A 19,244-nucleotide genomic window follows, 5' to 3' on the forward strand; every position below is an offset into this window, starting at 1 on the left:
AAGATTCATATCATTTAAAGCTTCATGAAACAATTTGGAATAGCTTCATAGCAACTTTATGGAGAGAAATATTTACAATTTTGGTCCATTCATATATGCGGATGTCGGCCTCGGTAGTGTACTTAGTATAGCGCTGGCCTTCTATGCTTGAGGTTGCGGGTTCGATCCCGGCCCAGGTCAATGGCATTTAAGTGTGTTTAAATGCGACAGGCTCATGTCAGTAGATTCACTGACGTGTAAAAGAACTCCTGAGTGACAAAAATTCCGGTACACCGGCGATGCTGATATAACCTCTGCAGTTGCGAGCGTCATTAAATAAACCATAATTTAAAATTTTATATGCAGACAAGGAGCAGGCGGGGGGCGATTAGAGAGATTTAAAACTGGTGGAGGTCAGTGCTCTACGAAGATAGAATAAATTGTTCTCTGTCTCATTAGAGACCAGATAGAACCCAACAGCAATCCATATGATTGTGACGTACAATGATATGGTAAGTAATGCATTAATTTGATTTTGGTACTGGTGTAGATGAAATAAAACATGACATCAATATTTTCTTGTATGAACTTTTTATTGTAATCCTTATAATTAATATTAACTTCATCATCACTTCGAACATCCACACTACATGTAAGTTATTGGTTTTAACAATATTAATCTATAATAATTATAATAAAACAGAAAAGTAAATTATAATTCTATTTTATTTTGTTCATTGTATTAGCCTTCTGTTCCAGACTACACTTACAGCCACAAAAAGTGAAACACCTAATTTTTTTTTTAATTTAAAGTATTCATATGAATGGCTGTTTATTTGCGAGTAGGAAACAATTGAATTGTTAATTGTCAATTTAACGAAATATCGGCATATTATTGTGGTAAACAAAATATTTTCGATAAGTAAGTATGGTTGTCAATAGCATTGACTTAGCCAATATCTTACAATAAAAAGTAAGAAAATGTACATATCGTGCTCACGTCCTCATTATTGCACCAATATGTTTTATTTTCAGACCAAAGATTCAACACAGAGTCCTTATAGGGAAAGGAAAAAACACTATGCTTGAGCAAGATCATGTTGAAGTTCATTGTGTGGATTGTAGCAGGAGTGCCTGTGTTTGCAATTGTAGTCTTTGTTTCCACCAGGACAGCATTTCTCGTGACAATATAGGTGCACTTGCAGAAGCCAGAGGAACACTCTGTAAAACAGAAATAAAAATGATTGAAGAAAAGTATTCATATGAAAAAAGAACTCATAAAAAAGAAAATGGAAACTGATGCATATGAAAAAGAACCCATTGAAATGAAACTGGAAACTGAAAAACACGAACAAGAAGCTGCTCTGAAAAGACACTCTACTACAGAGAAAAAAGAAGACGGATGAATAGTAGTAATGGCAGTACTGGACAAAATGTACTCATAATACAATTTGCAATAAAATATGTTAATTGCTTAGGTGCAAACTTATAGTATATGGTTTCATGGGGTTCGGGCACATCAAATAATGAGTTTTGTATAACAATACTACTACTACTACTACTACTACTACTACCACCACCACTACCACTACCACTACCACTACCACTACCACTACCACTACCACTACCACTACCACCACTACTACTACTACTACTACTACTGCTACTGCTAGTAATGAGTAATAATAATAGTAATAATAATGATAATATTAATTATTATTATTGTTATTATTATTGTTATTATTATTATTATTATTATTATTATTATTATTATTATTATTATTATTATTATTATTATTATTATTAAAGACGAACACATGATTTGTTTTAGATACAAACAAAATGTTCATATTACTATAATTTGTGTGGAAATAATTTTGTGCTCTTAGGAGCCCATCCATTATTTTTCGAAAGTTTGGACCCCTTGTCTTCTTTGATTGTATTAGTAATTAACCTGTTGTGATAAATTAGGAGTATTATGTATAAAATACCTTATTAGCTTACGTGAAAGTAATTATAAAGCGTAATTAAGTGCATAATTCTACTGTTATATTAAAATAAACTAACTAGTGTTGTACTTACAATTGATGTGTTGTGAAATTACATTCCTATGTGTCACTGCAGTGGGTTCATCATTAATACTGTATAAAGAAGGGCGTGATTTTGAATTCCAGCACTCCCGTTTCTTCTTCTCTCTGTGACATACTGATACAGTGTCAAGTCCTCGGGGGGAAGTTTATCACAATTACTGTCAACGTAGTTTGTAGTTTGCTCCGTAATCCTAAGCTAATAACTGGGAAACGTCTTTTCCAAACTCCGATGATTCTTTCCACACAATTTCTTGTTCTTACGAGAGCTGCTTTGTAGTTATGTTTTTGTGTGAGGATGTAAGTATGATGTTAATAAGTATTTTCTTAACGAATATCCACTGTCATCAAGCGAAATTCCTTCATTAATTGTGTTCTAATGTGGGTTTGTGAAGATAGTAGTGTACCGATCCGAACCATCTTGCTACTGTGGTTGGCATAAGAGATTATCTGATCTTAATAGAAAAATAACCTTTCCGGTTACTATAGAATTATTTCCGTCCTATTGCCTCCAGGGGACTGGATTTTTACATGCGTTCAAAACGCTAGGAAAATTGTACATTTGATAGAAGTCATGAATAACACACAGACGTTCTTCAACGGAAGAAAACTTTACGTACCTTTGTCTCATAGATGTTATATAGCTGCAAACATCTTGGAGACAATTCTACGAACAGTAGCTTTTGAAACTCCAACATTGTCTTCTATCATTATATGAAAAGACCCTGTAGCATAATATGAGCCGTTTAGAGCAGAAGTGGCAATTAATATTCAATTTATTTAAACTATTAGTAGTCAGTGGATAGCACGATGGATATTTTAACTGCTATTTTGCGCTGTATTTTACAGAATTTTTACTCTAAACCTCATTACCCAATTTTGACTTACACCACTTTTGCTCTGAACGGCTCATATCATGTTAATTACCTCCTTAGAAATTGTTCCTCGAGTAGGTTTTGAAAATCATTTCTCAAAGTTCTTTCTATGTTAGGAACATCATTTAACATATCTAAACAGAACAATTCTGCGTCAAAAGCATGATTTGCAGCAGCATATTGTTTTTAGTCCCGAGTTAAACATTTAACTCAATTGAAATTAAGTGTTAAATTAAACCCTGGCTTAGCCCCGTGTTTAATCTAACTACTGTTAATTAAACAGAATTTTAGCCAAATGTAGGGCAAAAATTGTATAACGCGAGGTTAAGTTTTAATCCCTGTTGATGAAACCTGGCCTAAGCCAAGAGTGAATTCATTCCTTTCCTAGGATTTCCTTCTGCTTACATATGCTACTGGTCTACATCGTCTTGAAACTACTCAATCTGCCCTGCCACATTGCAGGCACACTTGCTAGATAGCCGTAACATTGCCAAATGTTTCATAGAAAGATAACGATTTCCTCCAAAACAGTCAATGTTAGAAATGAACTTACTTAGATTTTTCAAATGTCTCAAGATCTACGGAGGTCGTACTGGATCACTATGATTTTTTAACTCACGGAGTTATGATTTGCTTCCTGAAGTGAAACTGCTGTAAAAATCACTCCAGTTCGGCACTGAGTTTCACAGTTTATTATTTTATGTTTAATGTATTGCTAATAATTATACTTCAATATCTGAGTATGAAGAGAATGCTGTATATTTTTAAACATAAAATTTTGATTTACTTTAAACAATTAAAATGTTATACCAATTTTGTGTACGGCACTGTGCAATGATCTGTAAGGAACATAAGCTAGGCAACAATTCCTTGTATATTATTGTCTAATGATGGAACTAATAATGAGAAGAGTTCCCTTAATAACAAGAAACATTAACATTACCTTACTGACTTGATGCAGACCGGCCACACGTGAGGTACTTCTTGAAGAGGTTCCGGAACGTGGTGCTCATGCAGTACAGGGCGATGGGGTTGAAGCAGGCGTTGCAAAAGAAGAGGCAGTAGCATACGAAACCGATATACAACGTCACTTCCGAATGGTGGTCCAAGACGGGCCATAGTAGGAGCGCCCTTACGATGAAGGTGGGTCCATAGCTCAAACAGAAGACGGCCATAAGCACCACTACCATTCTGGCCGCCCTGCTTCTCCCGCTTGCGAGGTCCGCCGCCGTTGATTCCCCTGGTACGTTTTGGGCGCTATCAACCAAATGGCATGCAATCCTGATGTTCACGTACACGATTGTGCAGATCGGCACGACACAATATACTGCCAGTTGAGTAAGTGTAAACCACACAACACGAGTATAATTATTTTCGTGGATGGCCGGGCCCGATAGACATCTGTCTTCGACGGTGGCCAGAATGAAGGATGGCACGGCGAGACCCAGAGCCAAAACCCAAATTGATATAATATATTTGTCTGTAGTTATTTGACAACTTTTTCTTTTTGGGAAAGATTTCACAGTGGCACCATACCGTTGCAATCCGAGAGCCACTACAGAAAATACGGTAATTCCCACTGTCAGATCTGTTACATATTTGAAAGTCTTGCACATTAATATTCCAAGTTGCCAAGAATCATAAATAGAGTGTACGTAGTTGATCGGCAAATTTACTACAAGGGAGAGGAGGTCTCCGACGGCCAAGTTGAGAATGCATGCATTGGGACCGGAACGCATCTCAGGGTTCAGAACGAAGATTGCGAGGAGGAAGACGTTCCATACGGCACCGATCAAGAAAATAGTTCCTAAGACGACGGGCTCCACGTGACGTTTGAAGAATAGAAACTTCTCGAAGTCTTCGGTTTCGGAATCTGTTAATTTGAATTCATCTCTGCATGTTAAATTACTGAGTGTTAAGACCCAGTATTTATTTGAATTATTACATCGTGTAGAATTTCTTATTGCAGGATAGTGCATATTTACGCTTAACGTTGCGGTGTCCAGTTTACGTCTTATAGTCCAATCCCAAATTTTCTGCATTTGACAATCACAGAGAAGCGGGTTATCTTGTATACCAAATTCTTTAAGATGTATTAGATGTGTAAATGTCTCTAGATCTATCCTTTTAATATTATTTCCTGCAATGTGTAATTTTTCAAGTTTTAAATTATTCTCAAAGACCGATGCTAGCAATCCAAACTGTTTACATGTTTCGTTATGAATGAAATATTTAGAACTTAGGTTATTGTCACTCAAATCCAAGTTACGTAGGTTTAAATTGTGTTTAAATGTCTCAGTGTGTAAAATAGAAATATTATTTTTATGAAAGTCTACATGATGTAGCGATGACAGTCCTCTTAGTAAAGCAGCAGGCAAATACAGTATCTTGTTCGAACTGAGATCAAGATATTCTAGTGATTGTAATCCGTAAAATGACTCGGGATGCAATGTTGCAATTTCATTATAATGCAAATCTAGTTTCCTCAGTTTATTCAGACTAGTGATATATGAATCATCTGATGTTCCTCCAAACACGTGACCTTCTATGCTTTGGATATTATTATTGTTAAGATCAAGTGTTTCAAGTTGAGAGAGCTCTCGGAAAATCCCACTCTGTAAATTATTTATAAAGTTGTTTGACAATTTAAGCAAGCGCAAGCTATTCAAATGTCGAAACGTTCCGAGGTGAATTGATTTGAGTTTGTTTTCTGACAGAATCAACACACGTAGCGAGTTTAATCCCTGAAACATGTCTTCTTTGAGAATTTTTATCTCGTTTCTTGACATATCCAAAGTCGATATTTCGATGTCGTTGAATGCTCTGGGCTGTATAGATTGAATTATACCTCCATCGTTTACACTACAAATCTTCAACTGTTTCAGATATCCCTTTCTATGGAGAGTTCCAGAAAGTATAGTTCCATTTCCAAATGTTAGGTCTGAACCATTGCTAAGAGGTACTGAAAGTCCAAGCAGTGTCATTGTTTCTAGATATTGAAAAGTTTCGGAATGAATCGATGCTATTGGATTTCCTCTAATGTCAAGATATTCCAGTCTATCTAATGTAACAAACATGTCTTTGTTAAGGTGGGCGATAAAATTTCGACTCAAATCCAGATGCTTCAACTTTCTAAGTCCAGAAAAAGCACTGGGTCTTATTGTGTGGATTTTGTTCACGTTAAGTAGCAATATTCTTGCGTTCGTTAGCTCTGTGAAGAAGAATTCCTCCAACACTTGAATCTCATTGGACGACAATTCTACTTCTCTAGTAGCCCCAAGCCCGGGGAATTTGTGAGGCTTAAATTTATTTATATTATTATTGTTTAGTTTCAAGTTTTTGAGACTCATTAGGTCTTTAAACGCATCCACACAAACGTTTTGAATACCAATGTGTTCTGTAATATCTTCCATCGATATTGTGATCGGTTTGTTGTTGCTTATGTCCAAGGATTGTAAGCTTATCATTCCGTGAAACATGTTACAACTAATATTACGAATGTTATTCCAGGATAAGTCAAGGTTTGTGAGTGTGGGAATATTAAATACGTCTGCTTCTACAACATTTATAGCACTTGAACCCAAGTAAAGTTCCTTTAAACTGAGTAATCCCTCAAAGGCGTTCGTATTGAGAACTAGAATGTTTGAGTGGCCCAAGTAGAGTTGGCTCAGATTGTAAAGTCCATTAAAAGCTCCTGGGTGTATTATTGTGATTGAGTTGTGGCTCAGATCAAGAGCTTTCAAGTTTAATAGACCAAGAAAAGTGTTATTTTTAAGTTCTTTTATCAAGTTGACTTTCATATCCATGAAAGTGAAAAACTGGAGGCCCTGGAATATTCCTGGCTCAATTTCCTCAATCATGTTGTATAACATCTCCAGTTTATTGTGCAAACCCAAGAGTTGAACCGGATGCAAATTCTCCTCTGTATTTAGAGAGGCGAATAATTCTGGTGACAAAAATGTTATTTTGTTGTAGCCAATGTCCAAATTTCGTAGTATCGTGAGACCTTCGAACGTCATGGAGTTTATAGCCACGATTTCATTATGTCTAAATTTGATTTCCTCTAAAGATTTCATGCCGCTGAATGTTTCTGGTGCAACATTTTCGATTTTATTGTGACTGAAATCGATTTTACTTAAAGAAGAATTTGTTTGGAATAAGCCAGGATATAAATTACGCAAGCTGTTGTGAGACAGATCAAGCTCTTTCAGCTGATACAAATTGTGAAAAGTGCCCAATTGAAGAACTTCAATTTTGTTATTGTTGAGTGATAGAACTCTCAGATTTCTCATTTCACGAAATGATTCCGTCGATATATTCACAATCTGGGTATGTTCAAGTATTAATGTATGAAGACCTGCAAATGTTTCTCCTCGGAATATTTGAGTGGTGAGTTCGGAAATATTGTCATATTTCACTGTCAGAAATTTGGTGCCATGATCCAGGCGTGTAGGAATATCTAGAAGTTTAGCTGATAAACATTTTGTATTGACTTTCGTGCAACGACAACTGGGAGGGCATTCTCCAACCACCAACGGCAAGAGCACCAGCACCATCGCCAAGGCTGGAGCCATCACCTGTCAACAGAATGAACATAATAGAGTAATTTGATGTACAGCTGTCAAAAGAAAAAGTGGCCGCTCTCCTGAAACAAAGTGCCCTTCGGGTATCTTCGCTACAATTCGGAGACAGGCGATGTTACATGTTGTTGGACCACGTTGCCTGATATCTACAGTTATAATTGAAGTATTCTGTGTGTTATCGATAGCATAATGGTAGCGTTCAGGCCTCTTATTCATGAGGTCCTGCGTTCGACTACAACCTCTTGCTTTTTATGTCCTTTTTTGTTCTGTTTTTGAGAGAGAAAAAGTAGACATAATGGCTCCTTTCTCTTTTATAATGATTTTAGTAATTATCATCAGGTTCATGAATATATTATGCCATGACTTTATCATTATGATATTGTGGCTGCAAATGGAAAGAAAAAAGATTTTATTCTCAATAAAATATCTTTCGTGGCATAAACATAACAAATTTACTGGCGTCAGCCTTAAAACATTGAAACAATTAAGCGTTCAAAAAACAAAACAAAAAGCCACAATTCAATATTTAGTCTATCTTCCTCTTATCTCGATCATCTTGCAGTCGAGTGGGCATGGAATTGACTAGTCTTTGCAAATAGCGATTGTTTTTAGACACGATATTCCAGGCATTCTGAACATACATACATAAGTGTTCTGGCCATGGGCAGGTCTTTCATTGCAAACCCAGCAATCTCCAATCTTTCCTATTTTCTGCCTTCCTCTTAGTCTCCGCATATGATCCACATATCCTAATGTCGTCTATTCTTCTTTTCAACCAGAGACCCAACCAGTTACTTTTTATCTTTCTAATCAGTTTCAGCATCATTCTTCCTTCACTCACTTTTTCAAACACAATTTTATCTCTTATTCTATCTGTCCACTTCACACGCACCGTTCTTCTCCACATGCACATTTCAAATGCTTCAATTCGTTTCTCTTCATTTCGTCGTAATGTCCATGTTCCTTCCCCATACAATGCCACACTCCACACAAAGCACTTCACTAGTCTCTTCCTTAGTTCTTTTTCCAGAGGTCCGCAGAAGATCCTTCTTCTTCTATTTAAAGCTTCCTTTGTTCATGTTTGCAGTTTTTCTTGGGAAGGATAGGCCTAAATGCGGTAACATCCCGTTGCTTTCCGCATACCACTATCTCTTTCGCATCTTATTAAATTCAGGGGTCCCAAGCGTGGAGATGAGGAGAGTGGATTTGACTAATTGGGCCCTCCGGACTTCACCGAAAGTCACGGCAAGGGTTAAATATTAATTCTATCAGGATGTTTGACCCTATCAGAGATCGGGAAATCTCAATTAGCCTTTGCCCCCGGCATCCTGGACTAGCTTCTACGAATCATGAGAAAATCCTAGAGTGTGATTGGGTCAATTTTTCCGAAAATGTTTTCCACACTTTTGCCCTCATAGCTCAGCGGACGAACGTCGGAATTTAGATGTCAGCGTCTCAGGTTCAGTTCCTCGTTACTCCTTTTCATTTTATTGTAGTTCAAGATAGTATAATGTAATAATACAAAAAGGAAAACTAATAGCAGTATTATGCAACTGGATTTTTCCAAACCTAATATTAAATTTATGTTATTTATATCGCTAAAGAACGATTACAATATAAATAACTTGAATATTATTTATACAGTATCACTAAAGAACGATAACAGAATATAAATGATAAATATCGGTTTGTTTAATTAATATAAGATATTATATAATACGTATTTAATTATCTAAATGAAATAACCTATTTTACAAAGAAAGATGTTTATTTGTGTTATAATAACTACGTACATAAAATACAGATTATTTATATTGCGAAAGAACAATAACAATATAAATAACTTGAATATTATTTTATAATGCTAATGAAGGAAAACAATATAAATGATAACTTGAATATTATTTATATCGCTAAAGAACGATAACAATATAAAAAAAGTGAATATCATTCATATCGGAATTTCACAGATTTATTACAGATGTATTTAAGAAATTGTAGAAGAATAGTAATTAGTAACAGTGTCCTATTTATTCTTCTTGGAGCCAAATTTGTAACTTTTAAAAGTGTGGTTACTATGTTGAAGTGTATGTGTTGCAACGGATGCTTGATTTGTTATGTATGTGAGTCAGTTAAGGGATGCTTGATGTCGTCGCAATGTCGTAATTATAGTTTGACTGTGTTTGTGTGACTATTGTGTATTAATTTATGATGTATGGTACGGAAAGCTGCATATTTGTGTTATAGAAGTGTTACGTATGTGTGTTGTTAATGTTTTTGTATGTTTCAAATTGATAACTGATATTTGTTTTGCAATTGCAATGCCTAATTTACGGTTTGTTTATGTTTTGTTTACATCGCGTAAGCTAATTTAATTTTCTTTTCCTTTTCTCTTTATGCTTATATTTTTCGTGTATAAAACTATAACCCTAACATACATATGTAAAATAGGGCTAACCCCCATTGGAGATACAATAATAATTATTATTATTATTCATATCGTTATAAAACGATAACAGAATAGAAATGATGACTTGAATTTTATTCATATCTCTAAAGAACGATAACAAAATATAAATAACATGATATCCATAAAGAACGATAACTGGATATAAATGATAATTTGAATATCATTTACATCGCTAAAGAACGATTAAAAAATAAAATGAAAACTTGAAGAAGGCGCGAACCCAGAACCTTTGAATCATTAAACAAGCACTTTATCGCTGGTCTGCGAGGAGCAGATATGGAACACTTTCATAGTTCCGGAACTGCTTGTACAAGCACATGCATCGTGTAACATCGCCGCGACCCGAAGTGGACTTTGAAAATATTCGCTGTTCACGAGTGCGGCCACTTTTTTTTTGACAGCTGTACATGGATAAATTCTGTTGCGCTCGTCTGGTAACTGGACAGTGTGCAAAACAAAAGTTAATAGAACACAAAGACAAATGAAATCAGACACATTAAAAAGCACAGGGATCGTTCCAAATTAGTATAAGTGTGACTGGTCTATGAGAAAAACAGCCAATAAATTATTAGTTTAATCATCTAAATAAATGAAAATAAAATATAAAATGAAAATATACAGCGTGGAAGTAGTTATGCATGGCGCGCCGGTAATGTTGGTTGCTTGTTACAGGGGTTTCAAAGGTGGTACAAATTATATTCAATTACGAGTTGTGGCCCTTTAAGTGTAATGGTGTGTGTTGGCCAAAATGAGTTATGATCCTGAATACGACCAATAAAAATAGTTAAATTTCGTCGAATTTAATGAATGTTGTGTAATACTACAGGCAGTGCAAATGGTTTGTTAGTATAGGGTCATTCCATGGAATTACTAACGTCACATCTCTAACGTTTATTTTAATTTTAATTCTATCTCGTAAGAATTAATAATTTTGAAAAGTTGCACCCGCCTCGGTTTTTCATTTACTTCCAGTGCGTCACGATAAGACTGATTACTAGTTGAAGGGCCAGTGCCATCGGGTTTGATTGTGGTGGTGCAATTGGGTATGTATCGTGTGTGTTCTATTTGTTTGCGTAGTTTAGTATGATTTTTACTGATCGCCGTCTTAATATAATGCAAAATGTTAGGGCTGTGACAATAACATGTAATGCCCCTATATCCGATAAAAATTAAAGGTGGAGTACACTGAAACAGCACTAATGTTTCCACAAAACAAAAATCTCAGTTTATAGCCTTAATACTGCACTACTGTGACACATGTTCATTTCGACCTGGACTGCATTTGCCATGCGCGCTTATGCCCACTCCTGGACCGTTCGGATGGACCAGTGGCGCGGCGTGTTATAGGGGAAGGAGACCAGCCAGAGCTACCCAAGTTTTTAATTGGTTGTGAGGGCTCTTGAATCTCAGGAAGAAAAACTTTTCCAGTAGCGAAACGTATTCAAGACTAATTTACAAACATGTTAAACGAATTATTCTTGCAACGAAAACGGATGCTCCCTAGACCAAGTAGTCGTATTTTAATTATGTAATTACTTCATAGTTTCATCTGGTATTGTATGACGTTATGACTGAAGTACCTATGTTGTTAATTGTTTTTATTGTAACATTCGGCCATAACTGACTATATACTGAGTATATACTATAAGATCTCGCGCTCAGAGGGGTGGAGTTCGGGGTTTGAGATGGCCTACAAACCGCAAGCCATGCTAAAGATGTTGGTTTGTTAATTATTCAATATGGAATATTGTGCACTACATAGAACTGTTACCTATTAAGTATACATTACCGTAGCTCACCCAAATACGTAATTAAGCAATAAAAATATGTAATGTTATGTTACTGAATAATTAATACTTAATATGTGCCGCGTGTAATTATATTTTAAAATTATTCCATCTCTGGCTTTCATTCTTTCATAAAAAATGCAAGTCAGACATCAAATTTCAGTACGGTACCTCCACACAGCATTAAATTTAATTGCAGTACATATAGCTAATTATTAGTTTCGACGCTATATAAAGTTTTCTGTGCGTAAGGTTCTGTTTAGTCCTACCTTATATGGATTTGTGCCCAGTCCTCGATAAAGCCTACCTCCATCTAAAGAATCTACATTTTCCAATGATGAATTTCGGAATATGTAGGCCTATTATATGACTTTCTTGTATTAAATTCTATCGTACCTAGTTTACATGGAACACATCATAAATGCTAACCACACCTACAGAGACATCAACACAAACATGGAAATATTACACATCTAACCAAAAAGCCAGAAACTAAACACACTAGAACAATATGAAATATACACACACACAGAAACACACCCCAATGAAATTCTCAACACACAACTCAATTTCAGAACACACACACTCTTTGACTCCACATTACACCACACAAACACACCCTCACAGGAAACAAAACAAGAGGCGCTAAGACCAACAACGACCAGTTCTGAGGATGACTCATAATAGGTCGAAACATGTAAACCGGGTACGATAGAATTTAACACAAGAAAGTCATATAATGCATATTCCGAAGTGATACAGTGTTAAACGTTGTGTAATCAAGATGTATATGAAAGAATTATTTAAATCTATTAAATAGTTTCCTGAGATTGCCTCATACAAACACACAAACTTTCTCTCTCTCTTTATAATATAATACTATTTAGCATATTATAAACACATAGGCCTATCATATCATCCGTATATTAATCCGATTGTTGTCCAAGGACTCCAAATCTGCCTTAAATAAATGCAGAGTCATTTGTTTTATCTTTATTACTCGTATATTAATCTGACGTGGGCATGATATAAAAAACGTTGTTATTTTAAAACAGATACATCTCGCCATATGGTAATGCACGGAAATATCATCATGTACTTCGGTAGCCTACATCATAGTAATATCAGTCCTATCAAAATTTTGCATAGAATAAAACTGATCCGAAATTGTTTTTAAATAAACTTTTAATATGTAATATTTTTCACAAAAATCAATAATAAGCGAGATATTTCGATTTATTTAATTCAAACCCCCTTATAACCCCCCTTTTAAGTAAAGTATTTTGAATGCAATACAGCCTAAAATCTAAGGTACAACGAACTTAATTTATATTCCAATTTTCATCGAAATCCGTTCAGCCATTATCGCGTGAAAAGGTAACAAACATTCAGACAGACAGACAGACACAGACATACAAACAAAAATTTGAAGAAAAAAAAAGCGATTTTCGATCTCAGGATGATTAATTATACATGTTAACACCAATTATTTTTGGAAAAGCGAAAATTACCAGAAAATTTTCCGTTACAGATTTATTGTTAGTATAGATTATTTCACCATTGGAAAATGTAATTTCTCTAGATGGACATAATACTGTAATGTTATTACAGTAAGTTCTGAGTGAATCGAGGACAGGTAAGATTAAAATAGATTCTTATGCACAGAAAACTTGACAGGCTATTCTGTATATTATTCGTTTCCTGTATTTCTTAAAATAATGTTTATGTAGGCCTACCACATTCATTTTCATCTCAGAGAATTAACGAATAACGAGAGTGTATTGATTTAATATGCAGTGATAGTACGTTAGCTTAGCATTTCATTATTTTAACTATGCTCAATTAAATTGTGTTAAAATAGATAAAATGAATAAACTATGCAATAAATGCATGAAGTCAATTCTACGCCATCATTTGAAGTTCAAGCATAGGCTTATCATTTAATTGGAAATCTTCTTCCAGCTGAGAGTAAGAGCCTTCAATTCTTTCAAGTATATTTTATTTCAGACGCTGACCAATTGTCTATTAGGTCTAATATAGTATCATTTTTTTTAACTTTTTTAGTAGGTTATTTTACGACGCTGTATCAACATCTTAGATTATTTAGCGTCTGAATGAGATGAAGGTAATAATGCCGATGAAGTGAGTCCGGGTTCCAGCACCGATAGTTACCCAGCATTTGCTCATATTGGGTTGAGGGAAAACCCCGGAAAAAAACCTCAACCAGGTAACGTGCCCCGACCGGGATAGTATCAATCTTAAAAGTAGAGTTTACTGAACAATTCCAGGAAATACTGCATGATAATAACAGTTAAATTCATAGTTTTAAATACAACTTTGAAAATGACTCAGTAGCAAACGACTTACAACATACAAAAAGCTATTATTCATTAAATAATTACAAAACTGTATTTAGATTTGTCAATATTTAATCCCTTACTGCATAGGACAGTTTTGCACACACTGGTTTAATATTCAAATAACTTAAGTAGTTCTCTCTTTCTCAAATGATGTCACATATGGTCAAAGCCAGTTATTGACAGTGTGCCATATCTGTCCCAGTATGCAGTTTGAAATATTATATGCTTATATTATAAGCAGAGGACGCACCTTGGTTGGCTATGTAGAGGACTCAGGTTAACAAAACGGGAGTGTTGACATTGACGTCACAGCGGAGTAGTGTCCGTACGCAAGGAGATGAGCAGTGAAAAAGAACTGAAGGTCATTGAATCACCTTCATTCTAAGTTTGAATTGTGTAGGCCTATTATTGAAGTGCAGTGTAATACGACGGAAAACGATACCGAAAACAAAAACCGCAAAAATCAAGCAGTTAATAGAAGAATATGGTAGTAAGTACTTTAGAGAAAACAAGAAAAGTATTACTTCTATATTATGCAATACAGAAATACAGGTTCACGCAACAAGATTTTTACATAGACATTGTAATACCAAAAAACATACAGCACATATTGATTTACTATCGGCAAAGGAACAGAGAACTGAAATGCCATCCACGTCATATTCGCTGTCGAATAAACAATCACAGACTTGTGTGAGATGTTAATAAACGCAAATATTCCGTTGCATAACGTGTGCTATCTTCAATTTTCCAAAAAAAATCGCCATGAAATCTCCCCCCTTTGAATTCAAAATTATATTTTATGTTATATAATTTTTATTAGATTGCATCACATATTCGACCAATTTATTGCAGGTTCATCACTATACCATGTACAAGATTTGTAGAATTTAAAATAATAAGATCATGTTACGTGCCACTGAAATTGAGTGAGCGAGTCACCGCGTATCATAAGTTCGCCATCCCTGTCAGAGCAATTCTATGAATATATTATGTTTGCTAGACTCGACATATGCTGATATTTCAGTCTTTATCTATCACGATTATTGATGTATACACGTTTCTTTTCATTCTTTTCACTTGCCTATGCAACGTACACTTAACGACAAAAAGAATGGGTTGACTCTTGGACGATAGAAATGCTAAGTTCTATCGCGCGGTTCACTCGTGTGAACGCAACGCACTGCAAGGCATTGCTGTGGTGTCTCTTCATTGAAAGTCGTCAGTCTACAATGTAGTTAATGTTACGAGCTATGTGTGGCCCAGTGGTAAGATGTCTGACTTTCGTACCAGCGGTAGTGAGTTCGCCTCCCGGTATGGTAAAATTATTATTTATTTTTTTAGTTTTTAATTAATTTATTAGTTTAAAATATGAAATGGCTTTTGTTCATAAACTTCGTTATGCGTGCATTGTAAAAATATTATTGCCCATCACCTGTCGGCTATTAATAGGCGAGACCTGGTCTGCATAAACAAAAAATACTTGTTTCAGATACTAAAAAATCGGACGCATATCAAACATAAATAAATGATTAATAAACAAAAAGCAAACAATTTGTTAATATATTAACAAAAAAATACCTGTGGTGGGGACTAATATCTCGTGACAAACCACCTGCGTCAACAACTGGCCTCATTCTGCGCGACAAGGAGTCCACAAGATTATGGAACAGGTCTAAATTCATGGCCACCTCCTCCCACGCATCTAGAACTCTGTCCCAAAATTCATCAGCTGTCCCAACAGGTGCTTGTTCTGCCCAATTAGAACGTAGGATCCGTTTGACTGTAGCCAACAAATTTTCAATTGGATTCATATATGGTGATTTTGGAGGCCAGTCGACCAGGTCGACATCAGGCCTCCTCGTAAACCATCTTTGAATCCGGTTGGCATTGTGTACCGGGTGATTATCCTGCTGGAAGAAAAGTGTTCCTTCTGCGTATCGTTCTCGGGCGGAAGGGATCATTACATTTGCCAAAATGTGTTTCTAGACTTCTGCCATAAACCGACAGTGGATGCGTTCGAGAAGTCCTACCCCATCTTATGACATCCACACTAACACGCGACGCTCACGCGACCCGACCTGTTAAGTCGTCCCACGAATCGTTCATCGTATCGGTGGCCAACCATATGATAAACTAGAGCAGGACCATCGTTGCTATTTACCTCGTCGGAGAAAATTACATTTCTCCAATCGAAGTCCTGTCGGAGAGTAGTATACGCTAGACGGCCCACGGCATCCTCCTTCGTCAAATGTTCTCTCCTCACAGGTCGACGACACCGTATGTCACTCTATTGTCTCTCTGCCATCTTCAAGCGTAATGATGAGACAGAACGTTTTATTAACAGACAGGAGTATTGCTTGGAAGAGAGAGGGAGGTTTATTATTTATTAGGGTTTGGGCATATTTTGAGAGGTGTCGCCACATAAATATAGCTCTGCGAGACGTATGTGATGGCAAATTTGCAAAAAAAAAAAAAAAAAGAGTGTGTGAGAGATTCGAACCTTGAGCTACTACTATTAACTTGTTCAATAGACCAATGCCGTAACGACTTATGCTACTCAGACTGTTAATATTGTTTCGGCATAATACGTGGTTTTCCTGTTCATATTAGCTTCAGTTGATTTTGTATTTATCAATTTTATTATTATTTCACCCTTCAGAGGCTCTGATGTATCTAGAATCAACCCTCCATTCGATTTTATAATATATTTTAGCCTCTTAAACAAAATACAGCAAATTTAAATGGTTTAATTATGTGTTACCTAGTGAACTACGGCTTTGACGAGACGAGGATGCGCAATGTTATGTATCTGGAACTTAGAAATTGTCAGCGGCTCATTCTTTTTGCCGTTAAGTGTACATCTGTGTTTACGAATTACCTAGCGACGACCTTGAGGTCGCATAGCCAAGAGTTACCGTAAAGTATGTGTGCGGTGTACCTTACAACTCGTCCAACTAAAGTACGTCCTTTAATTATAAGATATATATGAATATAAAACCGAAAAGAGGCTAATTCTAAGAAGTGCAGCGAAGCGCACGGGTATGGCTAGTAATGTAATAAAGTTAGGGTCGGAGGAAAAGGCACACCGACACAATATTATTTTCCGTATGGTGTGAAGTAATCGAGATGTTATAGTGCATGCGCAGATTTGCTCAAGAAATGGTTAGAGCGACTGTACATATCAGCCAGAACCTCCCGGTCTGGTTCCGTCTTACATAGCACTACATGCTTTTTGAGTATTGAAAGTTTCATTAGATCTCACGAATTTTCGAATGTGTAGCACGTAAAGCCGCGGTGACCAAAACTCGAGCTGCAGTGATTACATGCGACAGACAGCCTATGAAGTAAGGCAGGGCTGGGCAGCAAGAGCGGATTCTTCTCTCTCACGGGGAGCAATGTGATTTCTCTTCATCCCCTTTCTTCCCCACCGAACACTGTGCAGCGTTGATTCAGTGAGGGATGGATATTAAGCGTCCCCGTTTAGAGTCTGGATCCGCTCCCGATGCCCAGCACTGAAGTAAGGAGACGGAGGAAAGGTACTTGGCATAAAAACTACAACCAGTGGTGGTTCCTTTACTAACATCTTGATCAATCCCGCGGATAAAAATCTTAAAATTTGCTGTATCAGTAATGTCACTGCTGTCATCAAAAGCCAGTGAATAATATACGATTTTTCTTGCTTTTTTTTTAAACTTCCTCTTGAACATAATCAGGAATTTTCTAAATTCTTCACTCGATACTTGGTCGAGAAATTCAGTTTTTCAAAATGAAAAATTTCTTATGGACAAGTTATTTAAGCTATTTTAATTATTACTCTTTTGAGAAATTCTGTTCTATTAAAAGGCTTTAGAGCACGAGATATTTCAAACCTCATTAGGTAGCTGACTTCCTTATATTTACAGTATTTATCTCATTTTTCTTTTCCTGGCTATAATTTAAGACATGTCAATTCTTGGCGTTTAATAGTTCGTTGGCACATAAAATTGAATCAGTTTTTCTACAATACTATTATTAAATGAATAACTAATAAATAGTTACCCTCATCTAAAGATTAAGAAGATTAAAATTGAGATAAAACCTAATAATTTTATCCTTCTAGGGAAAAGATCTAAAATATCAGTATTCATGCACGTACAGAAGAATTATAGAAACACATACTTAGTGGTCAATAATAATAATAATAATAATAATAATAATAATAATAATAATAATAATAATACATTATTCAGCGTGGCAATTAATGTTTATACATTCTCCTAATTCAACCGTTGAGCAAAGTAAACATATTACATTTTGCCCGACAGAACAACAAAAAAAGTTCTCCTTCTCATTCTTTATGAAACCACCTCTTACTGCTTGTAGAGACAGAGTTTTTTAGAGAGACATGATACCGCCACTACTTGCCTCCAGTACGTTAATGAAACACACAGCAATGTACAGGAACCTCCTCATACCCGTTTGAATGTCTGTGATTACACGATGTAATCACGACACCCGCTTTGGTCACCGCTGACGTAAAGTCTACAGATTTACACGCGACCAATACATGCCATACAAATTATAATAACGTGGTCCAACGTATGTTGCGTATCAATTACATATTATGGTAATCATATTTCGTTTGTTAATGTTCTAAATTTTTTAATTTGTTCGTCATAATTATTGAAATGTGATGTAACTTAATCTTGATAAGTATCCACATTTTCACTACTATTCATATTTGAAAAGTTGAACTTGTGTCTCCTACCTCCAAGTGATGATTTCCTAGTAGCCAGCCCCGACGTTCTAGTGGACTGCTTCGCCGTAATTTTGAAAACCACAGGCAGACAAGTGCATGTCCTTGACAGGATCCTAAACAAGTTTCGCTCAGTGTTAATGCGTTGCAGAAGACAATTTCAAGGCCGACTCAGATTGGGTCACGCTTTGTGGAGCTGCTGCTGGGGAAAATAGCGTTTTCCTTCTCGTGACTATAACAGGTTGTTGAAATTCCCTGTAATTTGTGCTTAAGAAAGCGATTCTCTTACCATTTTCTTCTTTAAACATCATGTTCTAAATGTGATCTGTTGTAGTTTTCTACTTATGCAAGTGATTCGGTTACCA

General features: G+C 35.9%; 1 protein-coding gene across 1 annotated transcript; it reads right to left on the reverse strand.

The window, feature by feature from the left end:
- Positions 1 to 538: 538 nt before the first annotated feature.
- Positions 539 to 18,981, reverse strand: LOC138707393 (slit homolog 2 protein-like). Its single transcript, XM_069836755.1, has 3 exons — positions 18,892 to 18,981; positions 3,885 to 7,518; positions 539 to 1,200 (listed from the first exon to the last, which is right to left on the reverse strand). Exon 2 carries the CDS (start codon positions 7,513 to 7,515, stop codon positions 3,886 to 3,888), a length of 3,630 nt encoding a protein of 1,209 aa, XP_069692856.1. The 5' UTR covers positions 7,516 to 7,518; positions 18,892 to 18,981; the 3' UTR covers positions 539 to 1,200; position 3,885.
- Positions 18,982 to 19,244: the final 263 nt, after the last annotated feature.

The sequence above is a fragment of the Periplaneta americana genome, chromosome 10 (genome assembly GCF_040183065.1).
Source record: "Periplaneta americana isolate PAMFEO1 chromosome 10, P.americana_PAMFEO1_priV1, whole genome shotgun sequence".
NCBI lineage: Eukaryota > Metazoa > Arthropoda > Insecta > Blattodea > Blattidae > Periplaneta > Periplaneta americana.

Coding starts and splice junctions, on each gene's coding strand:
- LOC138707393 (XM_069836755.1), bottom strand. CDS start 7,515: ATGGCTCCAGCCTTGGCGATGGTGCTGGTGCTCTTGCCGTTGGTGGTT.